Genomic DNA, 23,670 nt, shown 5'->3' with positions numbered 1-23,670 from the left:
TTACAGCAAACCCCAGCCCGACAACCAACACTCCCATTACGAACTAATAATACACAATTACATTAAAAAAAAAAAGAAAAAAGAAAAAAACCATTAACCACCTTCCCTCAACCCACCATGTAATGTACGGAAGTAGAATTAACGAAAAAAAAAAAATAGATGCTACTAGGCAATGGGAGGAAAAAAATAAATGCAGTTTGATTTTTAATGAAACGGTTTTGAGCCCATCTGAAACCCTGACTGGACAGAAACAACCCAAAAAACCAGATTAAACATGCTTAAAACGGGCATAACAGATGGTCATGATCCTCTTCTTCTCTACAATTCAGAAGTGAGGGAGGTGGTTGGACCTACCCAACTGAGTTGATTCATGGTGGTGATCCATCATCCAACACCTCGTCAACCATATCAGGCTCTTGGCCTATGCTGGTGCGTCGAAGTTCCTCGATCCGCCTTGTTACCTCAGTCATTGAGGGGCGCTTGTCTGGGTACTGAGCACAACAATCTGTTGCAAGCTGCAAGAGCTGAACCATCTCCTCCTCAACATTCTGGTACCTCAGGAGCTCTAGGTCGAAAACCTCAGATGTCCACTCTTCTCGGACCACAGACTGTACCCACCTTGGGAGGTCGACTCCATCTTCATTCATGAGAGCATGGGTTGGTGGCTTTCCTGTCAGCAATTCCAACAGGAGGACACCGAAGCTGTAAACATCTGCCTTCTGTGATACCTTGCGGGCATCCGTAACCTCAGGTGCACGGTAACCAGCAACGCGGTTAGGGGTGGAAGTAGGGCCAACAAGGCTTGCAAGACCAAAGTCAGAGACCCGGGCATCATAGGATTTGGTGAGGAGGATATTGGATGACTTGATGTTGCCATGGGAGATATTGGGTCCCCTCGCATGGAGATATTCTATACCACGGGCAGCACCAAGGGCAATGCGGGACCTGGTTTCCCAATTCAATGGTGTTCTACCTGCTCCTCTGTTTCCTATAGACAAGGGACAATAGATACAGAAACAGAGAAAATTGCAGTCAGGCAAACTGGTTTTGCTCTCAGAAGCATATTTGCTTTTCCACTATCAATGCTTGATGGGTTTCATATATAACAATGCAGAGAAAAGTTCACTTTCTTTCATATTCAGTATAGAAGAAGGTCGCAGATGAAGGAAGAATAACATGTAATTAAATTGTATACACCAAAAACAGAGTAATATCAGAAGGAACAATTGAGCTAGGACAGAAAAATAACAATTTGCATTGGTTATGTAATACAATTGGGCACCATAGAAAGACAATCAAGGAAATCCAAGAGAATCTATAAATCCCACATCATAGAAAAAGGAAAGATCTAAAAATTAGAAATACAGGTTTTATGGACAGGCATGGTATATCTTCGGAAAGCGGCACCGTAAGGTTGCTCCATTGTAACCTACTGGATGTGCGTCGAAACAAGAAACAGCCTCTCTGTGAAGCAGGGGTAAGGCTGCACCATTTTAACCAGTCTGATGGGTCATATGTTGAGTTTCAATTCAATTGGAATTAGCCAAATGGTAAAATAAAGCTTCCAAAAGCTTTCAAAGATCCACAGCACAAAGAAAGTGCATGACAATGCTTGGACTCCAAAGAAGGTGCATGAAAATAAATTGAAGCGTATATGATTGAATTAAATATGGAATTTTCTTAATATCCAAGCTAGAATTGGCTCAATCATTCACATGGCACATCTAGAAAACACTGTAAAAAGGGAACTATGATTAGACCAACAAAATACTAAAAGCAGAGCATCATACAGAAAAAGTAAAGGAGGGGAAGGGATGAAGAAATACTCACCATGCAAAAGTGCAGAAAGGCTTCCCATGGGCATGTAATCATAGACAAGGAGCTTCTCGTCTTTACTGAAATAGTATGCTCTAAGCGGGACCAAGCTTTCATGATCCATGGATCCAACAATTTCAATCTTCTCCCTGAATTCCCTCTCTGAAATGGTCACATCCTTAAGCCTCTTCACAGCCGCAATCGTTCCCATCTCCAAAACTGCCTTGTAAGCCGTTCCAAACGTCCCCTTCCCCAAAACCTCTGCTGAAGCCCTCAACAGATCCTCCAGATCGAAAATCCTAGCAGCATTTCCAAAGAAAACAAGCTTCTTGTTCCCACTGCCATTAACGTCCCCCTTGGAAGCTGCCACTGCCGTCGCCGTCGCCGTTGCAGCTGCCGCCCCAGCAGCAACAGGAACAGCACCGCTACTGAAGCTACTATTATCTCTTTTCTCACCAGGAATCTCTACTTCACCCCCCTGCTTCACTGTAGCCATGTCGCTCGTCTTTCCACGACTCTTCTTTCGGCACAAAAAGAATAAAATCAGAAGAATTAACAAAAACCCAAACACAGATCCAATGGCAATCCCTGCAATGGCTCCTCCAGACAATTTCTTCTTTCCACTACCACCACCATCAACGCTACTCGTCGGCGGCGATGCCCCGCCAGGGCACGCAAGGAGTGGTCCTCCACAGAGGGAATTCCCGAGGAATGAACTAGCATTCTTGGTACTCAGACTCGACGGAATTGAACCGTTCAAGTGATTATACGAAACATTGAACTGATAAAGACTCACAAGCTTCGGTAGATCAGGAATCGAACCAGTGAGTTTATTGTATTCCAAAAAGAGAGTTCCCAACCTGGTTAGGTTGTTGAACTCAGACGAGATCTCGCCAGAGAAGTTGTTATTAGCAAGATTAAGACGAACGAGATTATATAGACCGAACAAAAACTCCGGGATCTCGCTGGAGAACTGGTTACCCTGCAAGTATAGATTGCGGAGTTCAGTACAAGAGGCGAGATCTGACGGAAGTTGACCGGAGAGTGAGTTGATACGTAAGCTAAGGGTTCGGAGGTGTGTAAGGTTTCCGAAAATACCCATCGGAATTTCACCGGAAAGGAAGTAACCAGGGAGGCGAATGGTGATGATGGAAGTGTTATTCTCGCACTCTATTCCCTGCCATGATGTACATGGGTTAGCGCTCTGGTTCCATGGGATGTATCTACCGACGGCTGCTTTAAACGCCAGAAGTGCGGCCTTTTCCGACGCGAGATCTGGTTTTCCGACCGGAAGGAAAACCAGTAAACAGAGGAGAACAAGGTAATGACGCCACCCCATTCTCGGTTTTCCGAAACCAAAACCACTTTTTCCCCTTAAACAGCGGTTTCCATCACTTCACCACTTCTTGAGAGAGAGAGAGAGCTACCTGCGGAATAAAACCCCAGTTGTATAACCCAGAAAGAGAGAGAGAGCGGGAGAGAGGGAGAGGGGGGATTTTGGCAATCCCTGCTCCGCCTGCTTTAAAAAAAGGGAGAATGTGAGTAAGAGAGAGAAACCAGAAAAAAGAAAGTCAGAGAGAGAAGGGGGAAGATTTTAATTATTTTTTTGGAATTTTTAATGCCGTAAGCAAGCTGGAAGTTTATTTGTTTTTTAATTTTTTAAGGGGAATTTGAAAAAGTGGGAAATAAAATTCAAAAAAGAGAAGAATTAAAAATAGTTTTGGAGCTTAAAAAATAAAATTAGGAGGAGCCGACAAAGCGGACGGCGCCTCTGATTAGTCATTATATTTCGAGAAGTTGACTCAGTTGCCAGGTCAGGACTCGGTAATATTATTCTTAGGATGTGGTGGGGCCCAGCCGTTCAGGACACATGTGCTGTGAAAAGTTTTGGTTCAAAACTCGCCAGTTCTAAAAAAAGCAGGTTTGCTCTTGTTCTTGTGGGTTGGTTTCACATGATAGACGGTGTGGATTTGTTTTAGCAAAGTGAGAGGAGAGAGAGATAAATGGCGCTGGTGTGGAAACTACACTCCAGGATAGAAAACTTTTATCCATTATAGTAATAGAGAAAGACAGTAATTATTATGGTTAGCCATTGTTGGTGGGGAAATCAAGGGATGTTTTTGTGTGTGTCAACGAAGTCGATTGTTGTATGTCAGTGGTGGGTTCCACTAATTCTTATAAGCAATAGTAAAATGATTGCTGTCAGGCTGCGTAGCCTGCACCAGAATGAGACCAACTGTGAACATATGGCATGACTGGCATCTTGTAAGATGGAATATTTTTTTTCAAGGCGAAAAGGAGGGAAGATGATCATTTCACCCTATCTGTGTCTTAGTACAAACATTATATAGTATTTATGTATGACAGTATTCTTTTTTCCTTAATTAATAATAAAAAAAAAAAATTAAAAAATAGTGTAACTCTTATACCCAGACCTTACAGTAGCAGGAGCCTCGTGCACTTGGTTGCTCTTTTTTTGTGTGGTTTTTATACTCAGATTCTTCTCTCTACAATACCCTTACATTGATTCCCTCTCGCAATCCTATTAAGAGAGTTCGTATTCAAAATGTCAGTTTACGAAAACTATCTGAAACCATTCGAAACCTAATATGATGAGGATACATATATAATATTTTGTAATACTAAAATTCCCTATCAAGTCATTGTATTTTACAAGAAATTAAATGAAACAAAGATTTATGAGGACATCTAGTAAGATAATAAATTCGACTTTTCATACATCTTTTTTAATTCTCCGCCGCTCATGCAAACCAAGAAAACTATGATATTAATCTTTCAAAATTAATGAATAATTGGAAATTCGAATTCAATTCATCTTATGTTCCAAATGTTCCATGGTTTACCCTAAAAAAAATTTTGAAAAATAAATAAATATTGGGAAAGTAAAGTTCGGATAAAAGAGTAATTTTCTCTTTCTGATTCGTCGTGGGTCTAACCTTATGTAAACGTAAAGTCCAGGAATCCACTATCACTTATCGTCGCCGTTAGGCTGATTAACCGTCAAATCAGAGCAGTTTAGAATCGGGACTCGGAGTAGGAGTGTGGGACCGCAGATGGGAAGTTGTGTCTTTCCCGAAATTGCCCGTTACAGTCAGGACACGTGGTTTCTTTTTATTGGAAAGATCTCTTCATTACGGCACCGCCTCGAAACATTCCAAAACCTGGAAAAATGTAAAAATCTCAAAATACCGAAAATAACCTTGAAAGCGTTTGATATGTAGGGGTAATATTGGCATTTCGTTCATGTTCTTTATTGGTTCTACCGATGTTGTGGGTCAGCCTCTGTGGTCTTTGTTTACTCCGCTTTTTGGCGCTTTGCTTAGGACCCGAATCCGATGGGCGATGGGCTAACTGTGGGGCCCATATGTTGCCCAGCCTGAGAAAGCAATAAATGGAAAAGATGAACATGGACCAAAAAAGAAGCGCCGAGTTTCTCTCTCTGCGGGTCCCACTGTCAGACCTTTTAGAAGCACGTGTGATCTGTAAAATCACAGAGAAGGCTCAGTTCACGTCTCTTTCAAAATTTTCGCTCAGGGGATAAGGGACCCACTTGCAGATCGTGAATTTATCCATGTAGGGTAATAATTCGGTTGGTTTGGTTTAATTTTGGTTCAATTTCATGTGAGAAAAGGTGAATTTGAAACCAAACCAATAAGGGTAGATTCAGTTCATTTTCGCTTGTTGATTTGGTATCCGGTTTGATTTGATTTAGGTTCAGTTTATCATGTGAATTAACATAATACGAAAGAGGGGATTCTGTTATTCATGCATTAACACAAGAATCAATGGAAGAACGCTTAGAAGCATCAATGACAATGAGTTTTCCGCTTTTCATGGGGGTTGAGGCAGTTATTTCGCCTCTCCCCTTAGGTTCGGTTTCATAATATCTAATTCAAAGTTGATCCAGTAAGTTTTGATTTGATCTGATTTAAACAATTCGAGCTAGGGTTTGGCACCTCTATCAATGCTTTCAGAATGCTAACCCATATTTTTTTTCACTTGGACCTAGGTTTGGAAATATAAGATTTTCATATTCCAATATGTGGGACCCACCCATGGGTCAAATTTACGGTTGAGATATTTTCTTGAGTTGATGAGTAGGACCCATATTTTAAGGACAATGGTGGCCTGATGGAGAGAGGGGGGGGGTTATCTTTTGCTGGAGAAGGGGTTAGGAAAGAACACTCTGTGAGAATATTAGTTTGAACTACCAGCTTTGGTGGAATGATGATTAGGAGGAGAAATTTACAAAAGGAATATAAAGCGATCTTTCTTAATTAAAATCTTAGAGACCTAAACCACCAAGTACCAACCAAGTGGAAGATGGGAATGAAAATCAAGAGTTTAGGTGAGAAGAATATGAAGTAAAGAAAAGGATTTCTTATGAGGCAATTTGGAATAACAAAAGGAAACAAACAGTATCTCTCAAAATCAATAATGGTAGAGCCAACCACCACATATATAAATGACCATACTACGTTTGGTTGGTTGGAAGACCTACTACTTTGGTAGGAAACTTGGAAAATCATTCTTTGATTGTTTGCTCAATTAAAACACATTCTAGTTCTACTTGAAGTAGAACAAAGTCATTCTAAAAGAACAATGTGAGGTAACTCAAAAACCTAGTTCTATATTCCAAAAAAAAAAAAAAAAAAAACCCTTGGTCTATATGTTACAAAATGTAATGCGTTTAGACTATTACAGTTCATATACGTAATTGGTTAGATGATGACAATCTGTCCCTTGACATCATCAAGAATATATGAAATAATATTTACAAAAACTAAAAAAACACATCATCCTGAAATGTTTTTGAAGTTTAAAAAGTCATAATTCAGAGCCTACTTTATTCAATAGACCTATGGTACGAAAGTGGGACACCCCTCATCCCCCCCCCCCCCCTCCCTCAAAATCATGTGAAGAAGGGCTTACATTCGATACACATTGTTAGAAAATAATCCTATGTCGATTTTAGGTTTTGGCATATTTCATAAATACTCACTCTTCCATGTACTCTTAATGGCAGTAAGTGGGACATATATCATCACCTAATTGTATATAAAGGGTATATCTATAAAGTTAGGTGGCCGGAGATCAAAAAATGGTTTAGAACTAACTCTATTCAATGGACCTTCCAAAGAAAGTGGGGCTTGCCCCACACCCCTCAAGTGAAGTGGGAGATATCATCACCTAATCGTACATCAATTGTACATGTATGGATAGCCAATTAGAGTTCAAAAAGTTGAAGATTAGGACCAAGACCTTTTCTACGAAAGTCAGACTCGGGCTATAATCCCCCTCTCCCCTTCCCTTGAAGAAGGGCATACATATGATACAAATTATTAGGGAATAACCCCACATCGATTAAGTAAGGAACTTGAATATAAATACCAATTGAGTCTTTTCAACTACAAGTTTTTAAGTTTTAGGGTTGAATTCCATCTGACCAATTTGGGACAAGACACCTTATGCATTCAATTTTCCGTTTAGTAGCTATGTAAATGCTACCATAATTTGTAATTAAAGGAAGATTAACCTAATTGTTGGTTGGGAAACCTGATCCATTTATGATTTTAAATTGGTCTTCCTACTCTGCAAATTTTTTCAATTTTAATACCTTTAATTATTCAAAGTCGTCTCCCTTTTAAAAACGAGTAATAGCTGTACATTTATTAGAAGATTCACATGCCTTTGTTGAATAGGCCCTGTTTGGCTCCATGAAAGTAGAAACCATTATAATTGCCTAATTCTATGTAATATCAGGTGGAGATGAAGTAATGAACATTATGAAATTGCCTATAGGGGAGGTCCATAATAAGGGTGTCAATCGATTGGTCTAGTTTTGGTCAAGTTGAATTGGTTTTGATTTGTTATTGGGTCAAACTGAAATCAAACATTAAGGAAGTTTTCGATTTTGGTCTGCTTTCTTATCGATTTGTTATATGGCTACTATCAGTTTAGGTCTGGTTCAGTTCATTCACATGTAATGTTAGATCAAACACCAAGAAATACGAAAATAAACAGATAATAGATCTCACACAACACAGAGATTTAACGAGGTTCACACACCAGGGTGGTGTGCTACGTCCTCGGACGAAGAAGAAGATGTTTTACTATGCAGAAAAGAGATTACCCCCAAGCAGCAGTGAGAAAACTCGCCTTGAAACCCTAGCTCAAAAAACATCCCAAAATATAATGACATTTCTAAACAAGACAACAATATATTATATACTCCAAGTTATGGGTCGACCCATCAGATCGTGATCGATCCAGTCAAACCATAACACGGGGGCATAAAAATGTTAAAGAATTTTGAATAAAAAAGAAAAAAAAAACTATAATTTTATTTCTTAAGCAAACAAATTAAAAACAATTGCGAGGTATGACAATAATGAATTATAAGAAATATTAAAACCCCATGATTTAAGGGATCTTAAGAATTTATTAATTAATCCGACATTGATTGACAACTCTTTAAATCCATTAATTATAAGAATTTGGTCAATCCGGTTCGGTTCGTCAAATTGGGTTTGGTTGGACTTTTTGGTTAGACCACCAAATGAACACCCTTAAATGGAATCATTCCTTGGTGGTTGTGGTTGGTTGGAACTTTATTTCCCTCCTTTTCTGAGATGGTGGATAAGCTAAGGAGCTTTGGAGTCAATGAAGGAGATGGGTGGTCAGTTGGCCGGTTGGCCGGTTGGGTTGACTAACAGATAAACACCCAAGATAGAACCCGACCCATTTTTCAGTTAGGACTCAGGAATTCAGGATTAAAGAGATGCCAACCCGTATCCACAAGAGTAAATGGGTTCGGATCTATAAATGGGTCTAGTCAAGCCTTTCTCTATTACTTGTCATGTAATTAGGGGCCTGGAATCTAAAACAGAAGATTATCAAAGATAACTGATTTGATGCTATAAACGTCCAAGTCAAAATCAAACATTCTTCATTTCCTCACTAACCTGGAACTATGAAGAGTGGCAAATATCAAAACTCTAAAATTGATATGCGCAATATACGCTATTTCCTAGTTATCCAACAACAACAATATTCAAAATCTTATCTCAACTTAATGAGATTTATAACATGAAGATTTAAAGCAATGATGCAAGGATCTATCTATGTAGCAAGACTGACCTATTATGACTAATTATAATAAATGTTGACTGTCATTTACTAGATATCCAATGGATAAAATTATCATCATCTTTTCATGTGGAGCAAAAAAAAAAAAAAAAATGTAGTTCACATATACCAGATCACATACACCACCTAAATAGACTAAAAACATTTTGCGATGAATATCTTCCATTTTCTACTTATTCCATTTGGGAAGTTTTGCTTCTAACCCCCCCCCCCTTTTAATGAGTAGCATACATTTCATATTATTATAAATGAAATTAGGTGAATTATTATTAAACACAAAGGTCTAATTTTTTTTAAATGTCAAAAAACTTTTTTTTTTGGGTAAAGTTTAAATGTCAGCATCTATCCTACCACGTGGATGAATAATATGTTCATTCTAATCATCAGAAAGGAGAATGTCTAGATTAGCCATGTGTCAAATATTGGAGTTTAATTTAATAAAATTTCTTTTTTTTATTAGCACACATCCAATGTATGTCCATGCATTTGCACTAGTACTGTATACATTAATGTAGACTCTCCAATTGTGAGTGGAAACTAATGATTTAGATTAAAAAATGTTAAAATGATTAGCTCATTATCTTGTGATTTTATGAAAACATCACATTCAATTATTACATGGATTATTACCCATGAAATTAATAAAATTGAAAATTTATGATTTCTTTGTTCATGTCATTTACTTCATTTTCCAAGAAAATTTAATCCTACTTCACTTCACATCATGTCTAACCAAATAAAGCCTTGATGACATGACTTCTTTGGTTAAAGGTCTAATACCCACAATCTTTTTTTGTGCAAGATGCCAAGAAGGTCTAGTTAATAATTTTTCTTTTTTTCTTTTTTAAATTTTTATTTGAGTGGGAAGGGAGGGGGTTGAATTGTCTAGTTAGTAGTTAACCCTTTAGACCTTCTTCAAGTAATGTGATATACTATTATGAGCAAATTTGAAAGTAATAATTTTTAATGAGAAAGAATGATAAGTTGGTTTCAATCTCTTCCACTATCTTATAATCCTTGAAACAACATTATCCTTGAAATCACCTTTTAGAAATTAGTAAAAAATGAAAATTCCAATGGCCACTCCTTTCCAATTCTAGTAATCATATTTGGAACATAAGACTCCACATTCACATGTAAGTGCTTTAGCAATAGGGCACTAAACAATTAACAAATGTCTTTTCTGTCACTTTACAATTGATAATCTCAAAGTTGGTTAGTGAAAGGATTGATGAGATTTCAAGCACTAATAATGTAAAACCTTTGGTACCTTATGAAGGACTTGTTTCTAAAATCTATCTTCTTGTCCTATAGGTAAACATGACTTGTTAAATCTCTAAATTTCCATATTTAGACCCATTCATTTTTCTATTTTGGGATTGAAAACACCAAAATTGAATTCAACAACAACATGCACTTGACGTTATATAACCAAAATATGTTGAACAAGATTCCACTGCTAAAAAAAGACATTTTCTATTTAAGTAGAGAGTGATGTTGGATAGATATAATATATCACATTGTAAGAGTAACAATTAATGTGGTCCTAAATTTGTGCACTATGGAAAATTTTTATAGTAATATAAATGAATTTAATCAAACTATATAATTTTTTATTTTTTTATTCATCTAATTTTATTTTATCTTAGAAAAAAATGTAACCCTACATTGGTTCAAATCATGTCTAACCAAATAAGGCCTTGATGACATGACTTCTTTGGTTGAAGGTCTCATCATACTTATTTTTTATATTTCTTTTTAAAGGGTGCAAGAAGCCAAGAAGGTCTATTTAGTAGTTAGTAGTTACCCTTTTGGACCTTCTTCAAATAATGTGATATACTAATAAGAGCATTTGAGAAAGATTTATAATTTGGTTTCAATCTCTAAAGACTCTCTTATAATCCTTGAAACAACATTGTCCTTGAAATCACATTTAGGAATGAAACATTTTCAATAATCATATTTGGAACATTGACTCCACATTCACATGTAAGTGTTTTAGCAAGAGGGCACTAAAAAACTTCACAAATGTCTTTTCTGTCACTTAAAAAAGTGATAGCCTCTCTCTATGTTGATTAATGAAAGGATTGATGAGATTGAAACACTAATAATGTAATATAACCTTTGGTATCTTATCAATTAATGGTATATACCTAAAATATAGTTCCATATATAGGTGAATATGACTTGTTAAGTCTAAACTATGCCATATATAGTAGGCCCATTGGCTTTTTTCCTTTTTGGGATAGAGAACACCAAAAAACATGAGAAAAATAAAATCTATTGCTCCATCTTTGAAGGGGCAGAAAACTTGTCGCTATCTTGACTGTGCTACCGGAGGCTCTAGGGAAGTCAAAAAAGGAGAGCACTCATCTTGGGGTGGGCTTACTACTTAGATGCTTTCAGCAGTTATCCACTCAGCACTTGACTACCTAACATTTATCGTGGACATGACAACTGATACACCAGAGTGAATTTTGGATGGGCCTAAGAATTATAGTGAGAGACCCTTGGGTCCAGGCCCATTTCTATGTATAATGATCGTGCAAGCATGATCCTGTTGGAGGGAAAACAATTCTTCTTCTCAGATCTCAAAAGCAGCAGTTGGCTGAATAGAATAAATAATTCAGAATTCTTTTACAACCACTCTCCCCTTAGACTTAATGGCTTTTAATTAATATTTGTTTTGAAAGAAACTTGTCATCATTTGATGACAACAAAACTTCATATGTAGCCAAACCCACTTTAAGTTTTAATCCAAATTAAAGATTTAATCACCAAAATATATCTTTTTTATAAATCCAAATTAGTCTCTTTTGTTTATGTTTGACACAAAAATTAAGATGTGTTTCAGAAAATTAAGTATTAATGAGGAGGTCAAATACATAGTGGGCTATCCAATAAACCTACCAGCAAGATGCCAAATTCCCTTATGTTGGACAAATTGGGCTGCATGATTATCATTGGGAGATTAATTTAATCTCCTACAAGATGCCATTTACTTAAAACAATGGATATTATGGTACAAATATTTGAGTCAACTAGGTTAGTTCAAAAAATAGAAATTATATTGTTAGGCTTTTATTAAAATAAACTAAGTGAAAGGTTTTGGGATGGTTTTGTTCATATACTATCGTCGCTTCAACTGTAAGATGGGGGAAAGAGGGAGGGTGTGTAATACCATTTTTTTTCCTACTGAACGTCAACAAGGATGAGAATTCCACCTTTCATTAGGGGTGGGAAAGTCATTTCGTCCCCTCCTGAATCAGTGCGCAGGCACCATACTCCCAGACAAAATTCTTTTCACATTTTAAAATTGAGTTTTCTTTGTTGTATTCTTTTACCGTTAACTATAGTCCTCCAAGTAGAATGACCCATAACATATCCTAAATCAAGGTTGTGTTTGGTAAGCATCAACAAGGATGGGACTTCCACCTTTCCTCCTCCTGATTCTGTGCACAAGCACCATAACCTCGGATAGAATCCTTTTCACATTTTAAATTGAGTTTTATTCGTCGTATTCTTTCACCCTTAAGGTGCCGTTTGATAACACTCTGGGAGAATGTTTCTGGTGTTCTTCTATTCTGCGGGAATGCAAATAGAACAGAAATATGTTTGGCACGTCCGGTTCATTTTTTTATTCTCCCGGAATGAACCAATGAAAAAGAATGAGTAAAGAATACATTGCAAGAGTACCAAAAAGTTGCTTTTCTATTCTTTTAGAAATTTAAAAGAACAAACCTATTCAAAACCCCACAATTTCTTTTCTCCATCTCACGACCAAAAACCCCCAAATCCTAAGGAGAGCCTGCAATAGGTTTTCACTCTCGGTCGCGGCTTCCTGCAACTGTCGCCGCTTCCCTGCAACGGTCGTCGCTTCTCTCCTCTCGGTCGCTGCTGCCCTCTCTCTCCTTCGCCGCTTCAACGGTTTCTCCTCTCGGTCGCAGGTTGGTCGCAGGTCAATCGCCGCTTCCTTCTATCTCTCTCTCGGTCGCAGGTCGGTCGCAGGTCGATCGCCGGTCGCCGCTTCCTTGCCTTTCACGATCAAAGCCGCCGCTTCCCTGCAACTCATGATCAAAGCCGCCGCTAAAAGAAACAAGGAAATGAGCTCACCGTAGCTGAGAAGCACAGAGTTGAGAGAGGCAAAGACAACACAAGCGAAAACGTATCTCTTCGTATTGTTGGTTCCAACCTGTTGACGATGATGTGAGGCGTCTTCGTTCTCTGTGAGCTCCGCATCCATCCTCATGTATTTATTTTTGGTTCCCAACGGCAAGTTAGAGAACCCATCTCCATTCCCATTTTCTTGAAGTCCCACAAATCCCATCTCTCTATGTTCTGTATACCCAAAGAAGATGAGAGAGAGAGAAAGGGAGACCCCAGATTTTATTTTGCTTTCTTGGGCTTCTCAGCCCTTGAATTTAATCTCAGAACAGAAACTATAGAGCTCCAGATCTAACTTCTAAGGGGAAGCCCGAGGGAAGACAAAGACTATGTCTGTGGTGTCGACATGAAGATTCGCTGGCTCATGGGTCCCCACGGAAAGCTGCTTTCCTACAAACCTGAGAGCAAGTGGGGCTTATGTTTATTTCACTCGTTAGGAAGCAACCTTGTTCCTAACTCCCACTGGCCAAGCCATGCCTTGACCTGATCTCCATATATTTTCTTATTCAAATAAATTAATCAACCAAGGCAGAGTTGACGAGTAACATTGAAAACTCACGATGTTATAAAATCTTGTTAGAAACTGGAATTATGAAAAATTTATCACAAAATCTTGTTAGAAACTGGATAACTAACAGCAAGATTTAGTTTCTTCAGCCCAGAGACATTCGCATATACAGCACACATAAACTACAGGTGTTATAAATTCAAGGGAAGACAGCTAAGCACTAGCTTGAAATTGGGACGGTCTGTCTGCCAGGTCCTTTAGTATTCAGAAGAAACAAATCAGGTAGGTAGGCTTGAAATCAGGGTAGTCAACGCTCACGGGTCACAAGAAGATGGTGATATTGCGAGTACTTCTACTACAATTCATCAGGGCAGTCAACGTGTACAAGGAAGACAGATGAATGAGCTAATGATACAAATTGCAAATCAGATGGCAATAGATAAGGGTTACCTCCTGATTTGATTGTTTATGTAATAAAATTTCAAGACACCTATTTGCAGCTATGATTTTTATTTTGTAATTCCTATAAACTTGAATAGTAGACTTTTGTTTTCTTATTAAGATAAATGTGGAAACTCTTTATGTTTATATTTTATTATTTCCTTTAAGTAATAGTATTTTAAAAGATAATTTCATAAACAAATTATTTCCTTATTTAAGTTAAATTTGACCATAATAGCATGTTTGTAATTATTGATTTCATTGTTCAAAAGTGAATTTTCATTATTGTACTCTCCAGGAATAGAAGTGTTTGTCAAACGCTGTTTCTGTTCTTTTCCTGTTCTAAAGCCATTTCTGAAATAGTTTTACCAAACGCTGTTTCTATTCCCCCAGAGTGTCTTCACAGCATGGAATCGAAAAAGAACACTTCTGTAAAAGAACACTCTCCAGGAATAGGAAGTGTTATCAAACGGCACCTAACTATAGTCCTCCAAGCAGAATGATTCATAATATGTTCGTAACTCAAGGCTGTGTTTGATATACATTCTCGGAATAGATTTTAGGTCAAAATGAAACAAATAACATGAAAATCCACTTTGACGATCAGTTCCATGGTTACAAGAGAGGATCCAGATCCTGTATTACAAGATCATAAGGATAAAAATATTGCACTAATCACTAGATGCTAGATAGACAAACAAAACTGGATAGAGAGGGTTAGACTGCTAGTTCCTCATGAAAGGCTAAAATTCAGAGTTTTGTACAAGAGAATATAAATGAAAGAGGAAATTACACTTTCCTCCCCTATATGTTTCAAGTATTACATAACCCTCCCCTACGAAGTTTGAAATTACAATCCCTTCCCTTCTAAGTTCTAGATTCTATCAACCGTATCTTGACCGTGAGTGAGGAACCGTTAAGTGTATTACACTTCTTTCATAAACCCCAAAATACCCTTAGTCTATAGGAGATGACGAATTTGCCCCCAACTTATTATCACCTTCTTCCTTGAGAAGACGATGGAGAGTTTATACTCCAAACCTCTACTCTTCATTCCTCTATGGTTTCTGAACTCTGAAATCGAAGATTTTGGCAATCGAAGGTGGTTCATCTCATTGGCGATCAAAGATATTATATATCATTGAAGATCAGATTTGTTAATCGATGAAGATCGAAGTCTAAGGTTAGAATAAATCGCAGATTTGGGAGAGTTAGGGCTTCGAGAGATTAAATCATTTATGATCGAAGTCTTAGGGCTTTGGGAGAGTTAGGTATTTAGGAGAGATTAAAGCTCTCGGTTGGTTTTTCAAAAGAGGCATTGAAAACTTAGGGCTGTGGGGATATTTCATTCTGAAATTTGAGATCGATTGGATGTAGTGCGTGCCTGTATGTTCTCTTTTATTCTCTCTTAGGCTCTATTTTTTATTCTTCTTGGTGAATGGTGATGATCATTTTGTTGACTTCCTCCTTTGCTCGTTAAGTTGTCCAGCTGAACTTTGATACTTGATAATTGGTATGAAAATCGATGGTGAAAATTAGTCATTTTCTTTCTTCCTCTCTTACCATTTTCGGCTTTCTTTTGATTTACTAGCTACTTGAAATGGTCGTATGGATTTAGTATTAAATCCTTGAAATGGTTGTAGGGATTTGATATTAAATCCTTAAAATGGTTGTTGGGACTTGGTATGGCAGAATTTTTCAATGCAATTGTTTTCTAAATGATTTGGAATAGTTATATGGACTTTGTATTAAATCCTTGAAATGGTTGTATGGACATAGTATGGCAGAATCTCTCAATGCAATTATTTTCTAAATACTGTGGAATTTTTGTATGGACTTTATTTTAAATCCTTCAAATGGTTGTCTGGACTTAGTATGGCAGAATTTTTCAATGCAATTGTTTTCTGATGAATTTTTTATTGCAATTGTTTTTAATAGGGTTTTTGTTTTTCACAGAGCCATTTTCATTACTGCTCCTTCAAGGAATGTGGTACCAATGGATTGCACGTACATATGTCTTGATGTATCTGTATTTATGTAACATCTTGTGTTTTTTTCATCAGAAATCATTCATTATTCAATGGAAATTAGAGTTAACATATATTATCATTATGACTTGAATACGTATGCATCTACCCCAGTTGATTCAGATAAGTACTGTTATTGGGACATGGTGATCAATATTTGTAACACAGTTATCACACATGTATCAGTAGGACACCTTCCAACCAGTAAATGGAAGTGAATAATGATGCAAGTGCACTGGACATGTTTGGATTGCATCAGAATGTTGATTGTATAAATTTGTATGTATATGATCTTCACTGATATTCCAATCCAAGAAACCTGTACACGGTAAATGGTTTCCCCGTTGGACTAGTCAAACGGGAGACTATTGATAGGCGTGTCCATCAAAGTCAATGTGGCTTTGGTGATGATGTGATGCAGAATCAGTATGGCAGTGGAACTGATGTACTACAAAGTCAAAGTGGTTTTGGAGGTATTGCGCAGCAAATTCTGACATCTGGTGGCCATAGAATAAAGCACCAAATAAGGAGTGGTGGTACCTATAGGGCTTCAACTAGTGGTGGACATAACAGTAGGAGCAACATGACTGATTCAGTTAGTATTGATGCAACTAATAGTATTGTTGATGGGAATGATAGGAACAATGTGAATGATGGCAGTAAGGCGGTTGGTAAAAGTACTGACAAAGTCATACATAGTATTGTTGCTAAACTTGATGCTGGGGATGATGTGAATGATGGCAGTAAGATAGTCAACAAGAGTACCGATGAAGTCATATTTGATGTTTCAAGTGCAAGTGATGCTGATTGGAATTCTCTGTCCGAAGATGAGAGTGAGATGAATGGTGAAGATGAGTACAGTGATGGGGTTGGTGGTCAAGATGATGGAATAGATGGTACAAGAGTTACAAACCAAGATATTAATCAAGCATTATCTGACTATTGTGATGATGACTACTCTGCATCATTCTTTAAGAATGAGAATACTTCAGATCCTCCTGTCTTCAAAAGATAGTTCATTACTTGCAAGGCATGCATTGATGGTTTTGTGAAAGGTTATAGACCATTCATAGGTCTTGATGGTTGCCACCTGAAAGGGATGTGTGGAGGGGTACTACTGGCTATAGTCTTTGTTGATGGCAATAAAGAGTTGTTCCCTATGGCATATGGCATTGTTGATGTTGAATGCAAGGAAAGTTGGGTTTTCTTTTTGACACACTTATATAGTTGTCTTCACATTTCAGAGGAGAAATTTCCCATTACATTTATGTCGGACAGACAAAATGTGGGCTACCTTCTACTCTATATGCATATATACCTTTAACTATAGGACACAACTAATTTTTTTGTATACTTAGTCTTTTTAATTTGCTAATATATAGGGACTATACCAAGCCATCAATGAAATATTTCTAGGATGTCACTATAAATGCTGCAGTAGACACATGTACCAAAATTTCAGAAGCAAGTTTCCAGATGTGCTACTTAGAATGCATTTTTGGTTAGCATCTAGGGCTTCCACTGCATTCTTGTTTGAAAATGCAATGTCAGATATAAAATCAATTGACAAGGATGCATATGATTGGTTGAACAATGTTAAAGTTGAGATGTGGTCTAGGCATGCATTTGACTTTGGGTGCAAGAGCGACCATGTCACCAACAACATGGTTGAATGCTTCAATCAATGGATTGCACCTTTATAGGAGTAAACAGGTTCTACTCATAGTTGATGAGATACGGAAGCTGTTGATGGAGGTAATGTATATGAGATATCAGGAGGGTTGCACATATAATGGGAGTGTCACCCCAAGAATAAAGAAATTGATGGATTTAATCCAAACACAATCAAGAGCATGTGTGGTCCAAGCTGCTGGGATATATGAATTTGAGGTCACTGATGCTGAAGGAAGGCATGTGGTCGATTTGAAAAAACAAACCTGTTGTTGTAGAGAATGGGAAGGTTCTGGATTACCCTGTAAGCATGCAGCAACATACATTGTTAGTAAAAGAGAAAGCTTTGAGAGTTACTGCCATGAATACTATAGCATAAAAACATATTTGACAATTATGAGGGAATTATCCATCCATTACCTGGACTTCAAGAGATAAGTGAAAAACACACAATTGGGATTGTACAACCTCCACCAATCAAAAGACTTCCCGAAAGACCACATACTCTTAGGAAGAAGGAAATTGACGAAGTCCCACCTAGCCAGTGGAAAAAAAAGATCAAGAGTTGCCAAGTGTAGTAGATGCAACCAGGAAGGTCACAACAGGAGAAGATGTACAGAACCCCTAGTGAAACAGAAAGCAAAATCATCCCAGGTTTTCAATTTTCAAGTTTTAAATATTCTGAAATTTTAGTGATCTCATCCATTTGTTGCAGTTGACTAATAATTACTCATGTTTATGTAGAGAACTGAGCAGCTTAGAAGTTAACTTGATACAAGCAATTCTCAAAGAATGATCAGATCACAAGCTTCTACAATGATCACAGAGTTGAGCATGCAAGCCAAGGTTAATGCACAATTGCATGCTAAGGAAGCCAAAAGGAAAGCAAGGAAACAGAGGAAGAAGGCAGCTGCTGGTGAGAGTTGAATGCAACAGAGAGATAGAGTGCAATGAAGACTTTAATTAGATTCGATGATCTAATTTTCATGTTTGTACTGTTAATGAAAACTTTTTATTGGTTGATGGATTTGATGTTTAAGACAGTACTTGGACTACTTTTTTGGGTTTTGATGTTATTATAGAGTATATGAACTGTGTTTGACTTTTTGGTGGAATGTTTATCGATGTGTGGAACATTTATGGATGTTTGAGATATTTATGGATGTGTGGGATGATATTTACAAGTCATATTTTTAGATTATACAGGTTAAGTGATGAAAATCAAACCAAAATACTGTCAAAATTTCCATTACACAACCTAATTCAATACAGAACATAGGTCCTTGCTTAATAATATCCACCTTTTACATTTTTTGGCTGATAAATACGGCTACAAAAACATCTACAAAAAAAAACAAACCCAAAATTACAAAACATTTTCATTGATCCAGCAAAGTTCACTATGTCATCCACCCTTATCTTCACACTTTGTAACTCTTGCTGCCACTCACATAACACATCTCTGAGCCCACGCACCTTCTCTCGTAATCACCTCACAACCTCTTCCAACTCTTGCATATCAATGGTGGGATTGGGTAACAGATTGGTAGTTATCATATTCATAAGTTCACACCATGCGAAGTAGTTGCATCCATTGTAATTTGAACAACTATAAAAAAGTCTGTTTGGGTTGTCAGTGGTCTCTAATATCCGGATTACAGTTTTTCGATTACACCTACATTTTATGGATCTGTACTTGAAACCTCTGGGTGTGCTGTAATTACTCGAAAAAAAAAAATAGGAGAAAAGGAAAGGGAATATTAAGTAAGAAAGAGAGAAGAAATAGCAAGTAAGAAGAGGTTTGTGTGTGTGTGGGGGGGGGGGGGAGGTGTGTGTGTGTGTGAAAGTTCCATTAAATTTGGGTTACATCATAATTCTCTCTCTCAAGAATGGGATGTTTCACTGTAAGTTTCCCATGTTCATCCATTGTGTTTGATTTTAATTTTCTTCATTGTTTTCTGTTTAGTTTTGTGTGTGTGTGTGTGGGAAATGGAATGTGATTCATCTGCATACGTATTTCCATCTATAGGTTTGCCAAAGTCAGGCATGAGACTCAAAGATTGTAACAAGTGCTTGGTGGGTGTATCCTCATCAGGTCAGTAAGACTGCGCCCACAGGAGAATATCTTACAGTTGGGAGTTTCATGATTCGTGGGAAAAAGAATTTCCTTCCTTCACATCCTCTTATTATGGGCTTCGATATTCTATTCCGCTTAGATGAGAGCTCCTTCGGATCGCATTTAAATAAAAGGAGGGTAAAAGGTGAAGATGAAGGCGGGCATGATGTTGATGAAAGTGGGTCTTTCATTAAAAATTCTGATTCTGGGTCTAAGAAGGAAATAACTACTGAAGGACTAAAAGATAAAGAGTGAAGAATTGAACGGTCCTTCAAATTCAACTGACGATAATTGTGAAACAAAATCAGATCTTGTATCTGGAGGTATTTCTACTCAAACTAAAAACCCACTCTCGGGAACTCTCTGTTTCGTGTTGCATCTCAGGCCAAGAAATTTCAAAATAGCAATAGTGACAGAAAAAAAGGGGGGAAAAAGGGGTGGTCTTACCTTCACAATATCGGCACCTCTCTCCCTCAATCGATTCAAGTGATCAGAGTTGGGCATGAAACCCTTGATCGGCTCAAGTGACTGATTCTCCCTCCAACGGCTCCAAGAAATCCAAGTAGGTGATCGGCTCAGGCATGAAACCCTCAATCGGTTCTCAAGAGAGTGATTTTTAAAGAAAGGGGAAGGGGGTAAATGAGTCATTTAACATGAATTTTTAACAAAGTTAACAATATAAGGTGTGGTTGTAATTTCAAACTATGCAAGGGGTCTAAATGTAATAGTTGAAATATATAGGGGAGGGGAGTGTAATTTCCTCTAAATAAAAATCCAATCATCCACATGAACCCTCTCAAATATCAAGCCCAATGGGCCAGAGTTGCTCATGCAAAATCATATTCAAGTTAACCCAGTTGATGGGTAGCAAAACCTTCTGGTTTAAGCCGAGCCATCAACAATTGAGTTGCATTAAAACAAATACATTATGGTGGACTTAAACCGGATAGAGCATTTTAATTTGAAAATCAAAATTTTTATAGTATAGTTTACAGCAAAATATCACATAAACCCATGGTGCCTGATAAAAGCTTTATAGTGCAGAACATAGTTGGAGTTCATAACTTATATCTATAGTTCTATACCCGGAATGCTCCCATCATAGAAGCCCATGGTTCCATTCTTTTTGTTAATGGAGGGAATTCAAACAATTCTCACCGTAGTAATTACTGGATTACTCAAAATTGGGTTTTGACTTACAAAATTATCCAACCAACGTTTAGGTTAACAGAACTACTAAAATTGAGTTTGGGTATTACAAAAATACCCAAAATAGTACTCCACTATCACCCAATTCTATTTGTGATATTTATGCCCTTTCCTCTTCATCCTGTCATTCACTACCTCCATGGTTCCACCCCAGTGGCGTCGTCCTCACGAAGAAAAAGGAAAGCCACCGCGGCTAGCAACGCTGCACCATGAAACTCAACCGCCCCCTCCATTCTTTCTCTTTGGCCGAACCATTTCTCTTCCTTTTCTTTATCTGCTGCTGCAACTACTAAACAGCAGCCACCGCCTGCAACTTTCTCATTCTTCTTCTTCTTCACACTGCTAAAATCCGACCAGCACCCCTTTATTCCTTCCGCTTTGATTTTGACCCCGAGGCTCTTCCATGGTTTTCGATCGGGGAGCAGGGATGACCCATCACTGGCTTCCCACTGAGTCCACACCACTCATGCCGGTGGACTCAGTGGCTATTGGTCGAGTGGAAGGCCGGACCCCAACCTATGTGCATGCATAACACTCCACCGGAGATCTTGGTGATTTGGGGCTCTCTGTTGCTCTCTGTTGCTTCCTCATCTTGCAACCCCGTCACAATATCCCAATCCACCTATTAATATGTATACACCAGGACGCAATTGCAAGGAAGAGAGGTAAGGGAAGCAGGGGTTGGGTTGTAGGGCTAAAGCAGGGAAGCAAGGGTAGGAGGTGTTGCTCGAAGTAAGGTGGAGACAGGGGTAAAAATGACAAAAAACATATTAAGGTGAGGGTTGCATACTATTTCTAGTAGTTTGGTAAACCCAAACTCAAAAGTGGGTAATTTTGTAAACTCAAACTCAGTTTGGGTAATTTGGTTAAGGAAAACCTAAAAGTGGGTAATCATGTAGTTTTCCCACAATACTATTGTTCCATACCATTATAAAAGAAGATCGGTAACATATGCACTTCCTCGGGAATGAAAAAAAAATTGATCTACTTTCGTATGCATTTTGCTTTTCGGCCTAAATTCTTTTGCTCTTTGGATACTCAATGCAAATCTGCTTTTTTGAGGATTAAATGCACCTCTATAATCCCAGATTTAGTAATTCCCGAACTCTTTCTTCTGTATCAGGGGTCATCGAAATACGCAAGTTTCTACAATAAAATCCAAAATCACGCATTGAATCAGCCTCTAAAGAGAAGTTAAACCTGAGAAGGGATAAAATAATTTCTTGTTTAATGAAACTCTCGTCTTCCAAAAGAGTGATTCCTACACTGTTGTGGTGCAGATCTATGTTTCCGACTTTCATCCAAACTTGGGATTTCATTCACAAGAAGAGAGTGCTTTACCCTTCTCTGCCCAGGAACTAAAACCACAAGAAAGTGTCATCTCTAAGAATCCACTTTGTTTTCTTCTTCAATCCTTCCCTGTGAAATTCATTTTCCATTTCCTACAGGGATAACATATAGAAAGAACGAAACCAGGTCCATGAAGCGAGAGTGGTTGAATAAATACGGAGGAATATCAATTTTTCATAGAAAATAAGAACCTTGCGAAACAACTACTCAGCCTTATCCCAACTGAATGAGTTCAACTACATGGATCCGACCAAAGACAGCAAAAAGAAAGCAGACATAAGAGGGGAAAGAACAAAACACAAAAAGGGGTAAAGACTCACCTAGATGGATTCTTGTCCTCCAATCAAATCTATCCAAGGTCAAGACCTAAACCATATATACATGTCTAATATATAAGACATTATCATTGCAAAATTAAATCACCAATATTCTTTCCATTTTGCCTTCCAAATGTTGCAAAGGACTCGAGCAAAAAGGAGAACCTTTTAACTTTTGAGTTCCCCTCAAGCAAATAAAGGAATCAACACCAAAAGCCAAAAATAGTCTCAATAACGTCTATCATCCGAAGGGATAAAATCGAACAAAATCCAAACCCCCCACCAAAAGCATAAAAATACAGCCCAAAACCCAGAGAAACAGGGGAGATTGGCAACTGAAAAAAAGATCAGTCTAAACAGATGCAATCTATCCATCCAGTACTGTAGGGTGTGAAATAATGCAAATAATCTTGGCCCCTCCTACTTACTAGCCCCGCCATATGGCTGGATGTTTTTCCTCAATAAACCGTCAAAGATACCTTGTCATGTACAAATAAAAGAAATAAAATAGTCAATCGATTTTAATACAACTAAATTTCGTCGAAAGAGCCTCAAGGCAACACATATGCACACACACACAAAACCAGTTGGTCAAGAACTACTTGACATTTGATAAACACGAAATATGGTAATAGTTAATACCCATAGGAGTTATATGAACTGGCTTTACTATTACTCTTTTTTCCAAAATTCTAATTGACCTGTCTAGGCCTAAAATAACCTGTGATCAGCACCTGTTCCTACATCTTCCACATTATCAATCTGATCCCAAGTGTTTTTGAATGAGGTTCTTTGAATATTACACAGGTCCTGAATTCACCAACCCAAGCAAACCTAGTCATAACCACCATGATCCAATCACTGGAGTCCTGAATGAATAAT

General features: G+C 37.8%; 1 protein-coding gene across 1 annotated transcript; it reads right to left on the bottom strand.

Moving 5' to 3' along the window:
* Positions 1–173: 173 nt before the first annotated feature.
* LOC122080708 (probable inactive receptor kinase At1g48480) lies at positions 174–3,349 on the bottom strand. The gene is made up of 2 exons (XM_042647528.1): positions 1,831–3,349; positions 174–988 (listed from the first exon to the last, which is right to left on the bottom strand). Exons 1-2 carry the CDS (start codon positions 3,152–3,154, stop codon positions 369–371), a joined length of 1,944 nt encoding a protein of 647 aa, XP_042503462.1. The 5' UTR covers positions 3,155–3,349; the 3' UTR covers positions 174–368.
* Positions 3,350–23,670: the final 20,321 nt, after the last annotated feature.

This window comes from Macadamia integrifolia, chromosome 1, assembly GCF_013358625.1.
Source record: "Macadamia integrifolia cultivar HAES 741 chromosome 1, SCU_Mint_v3, whole genome shotgun sequence".
Lineage (NCBI taxonomy): Eukaryota > Viridiplantae > Streptophyta > Magnoliopsida > Proteales > Proteaceae > Macadamia > Macadamia integrifolia.
This window is presented reverse-complemented; position numbering and strand designations above follow the sequence as displayed.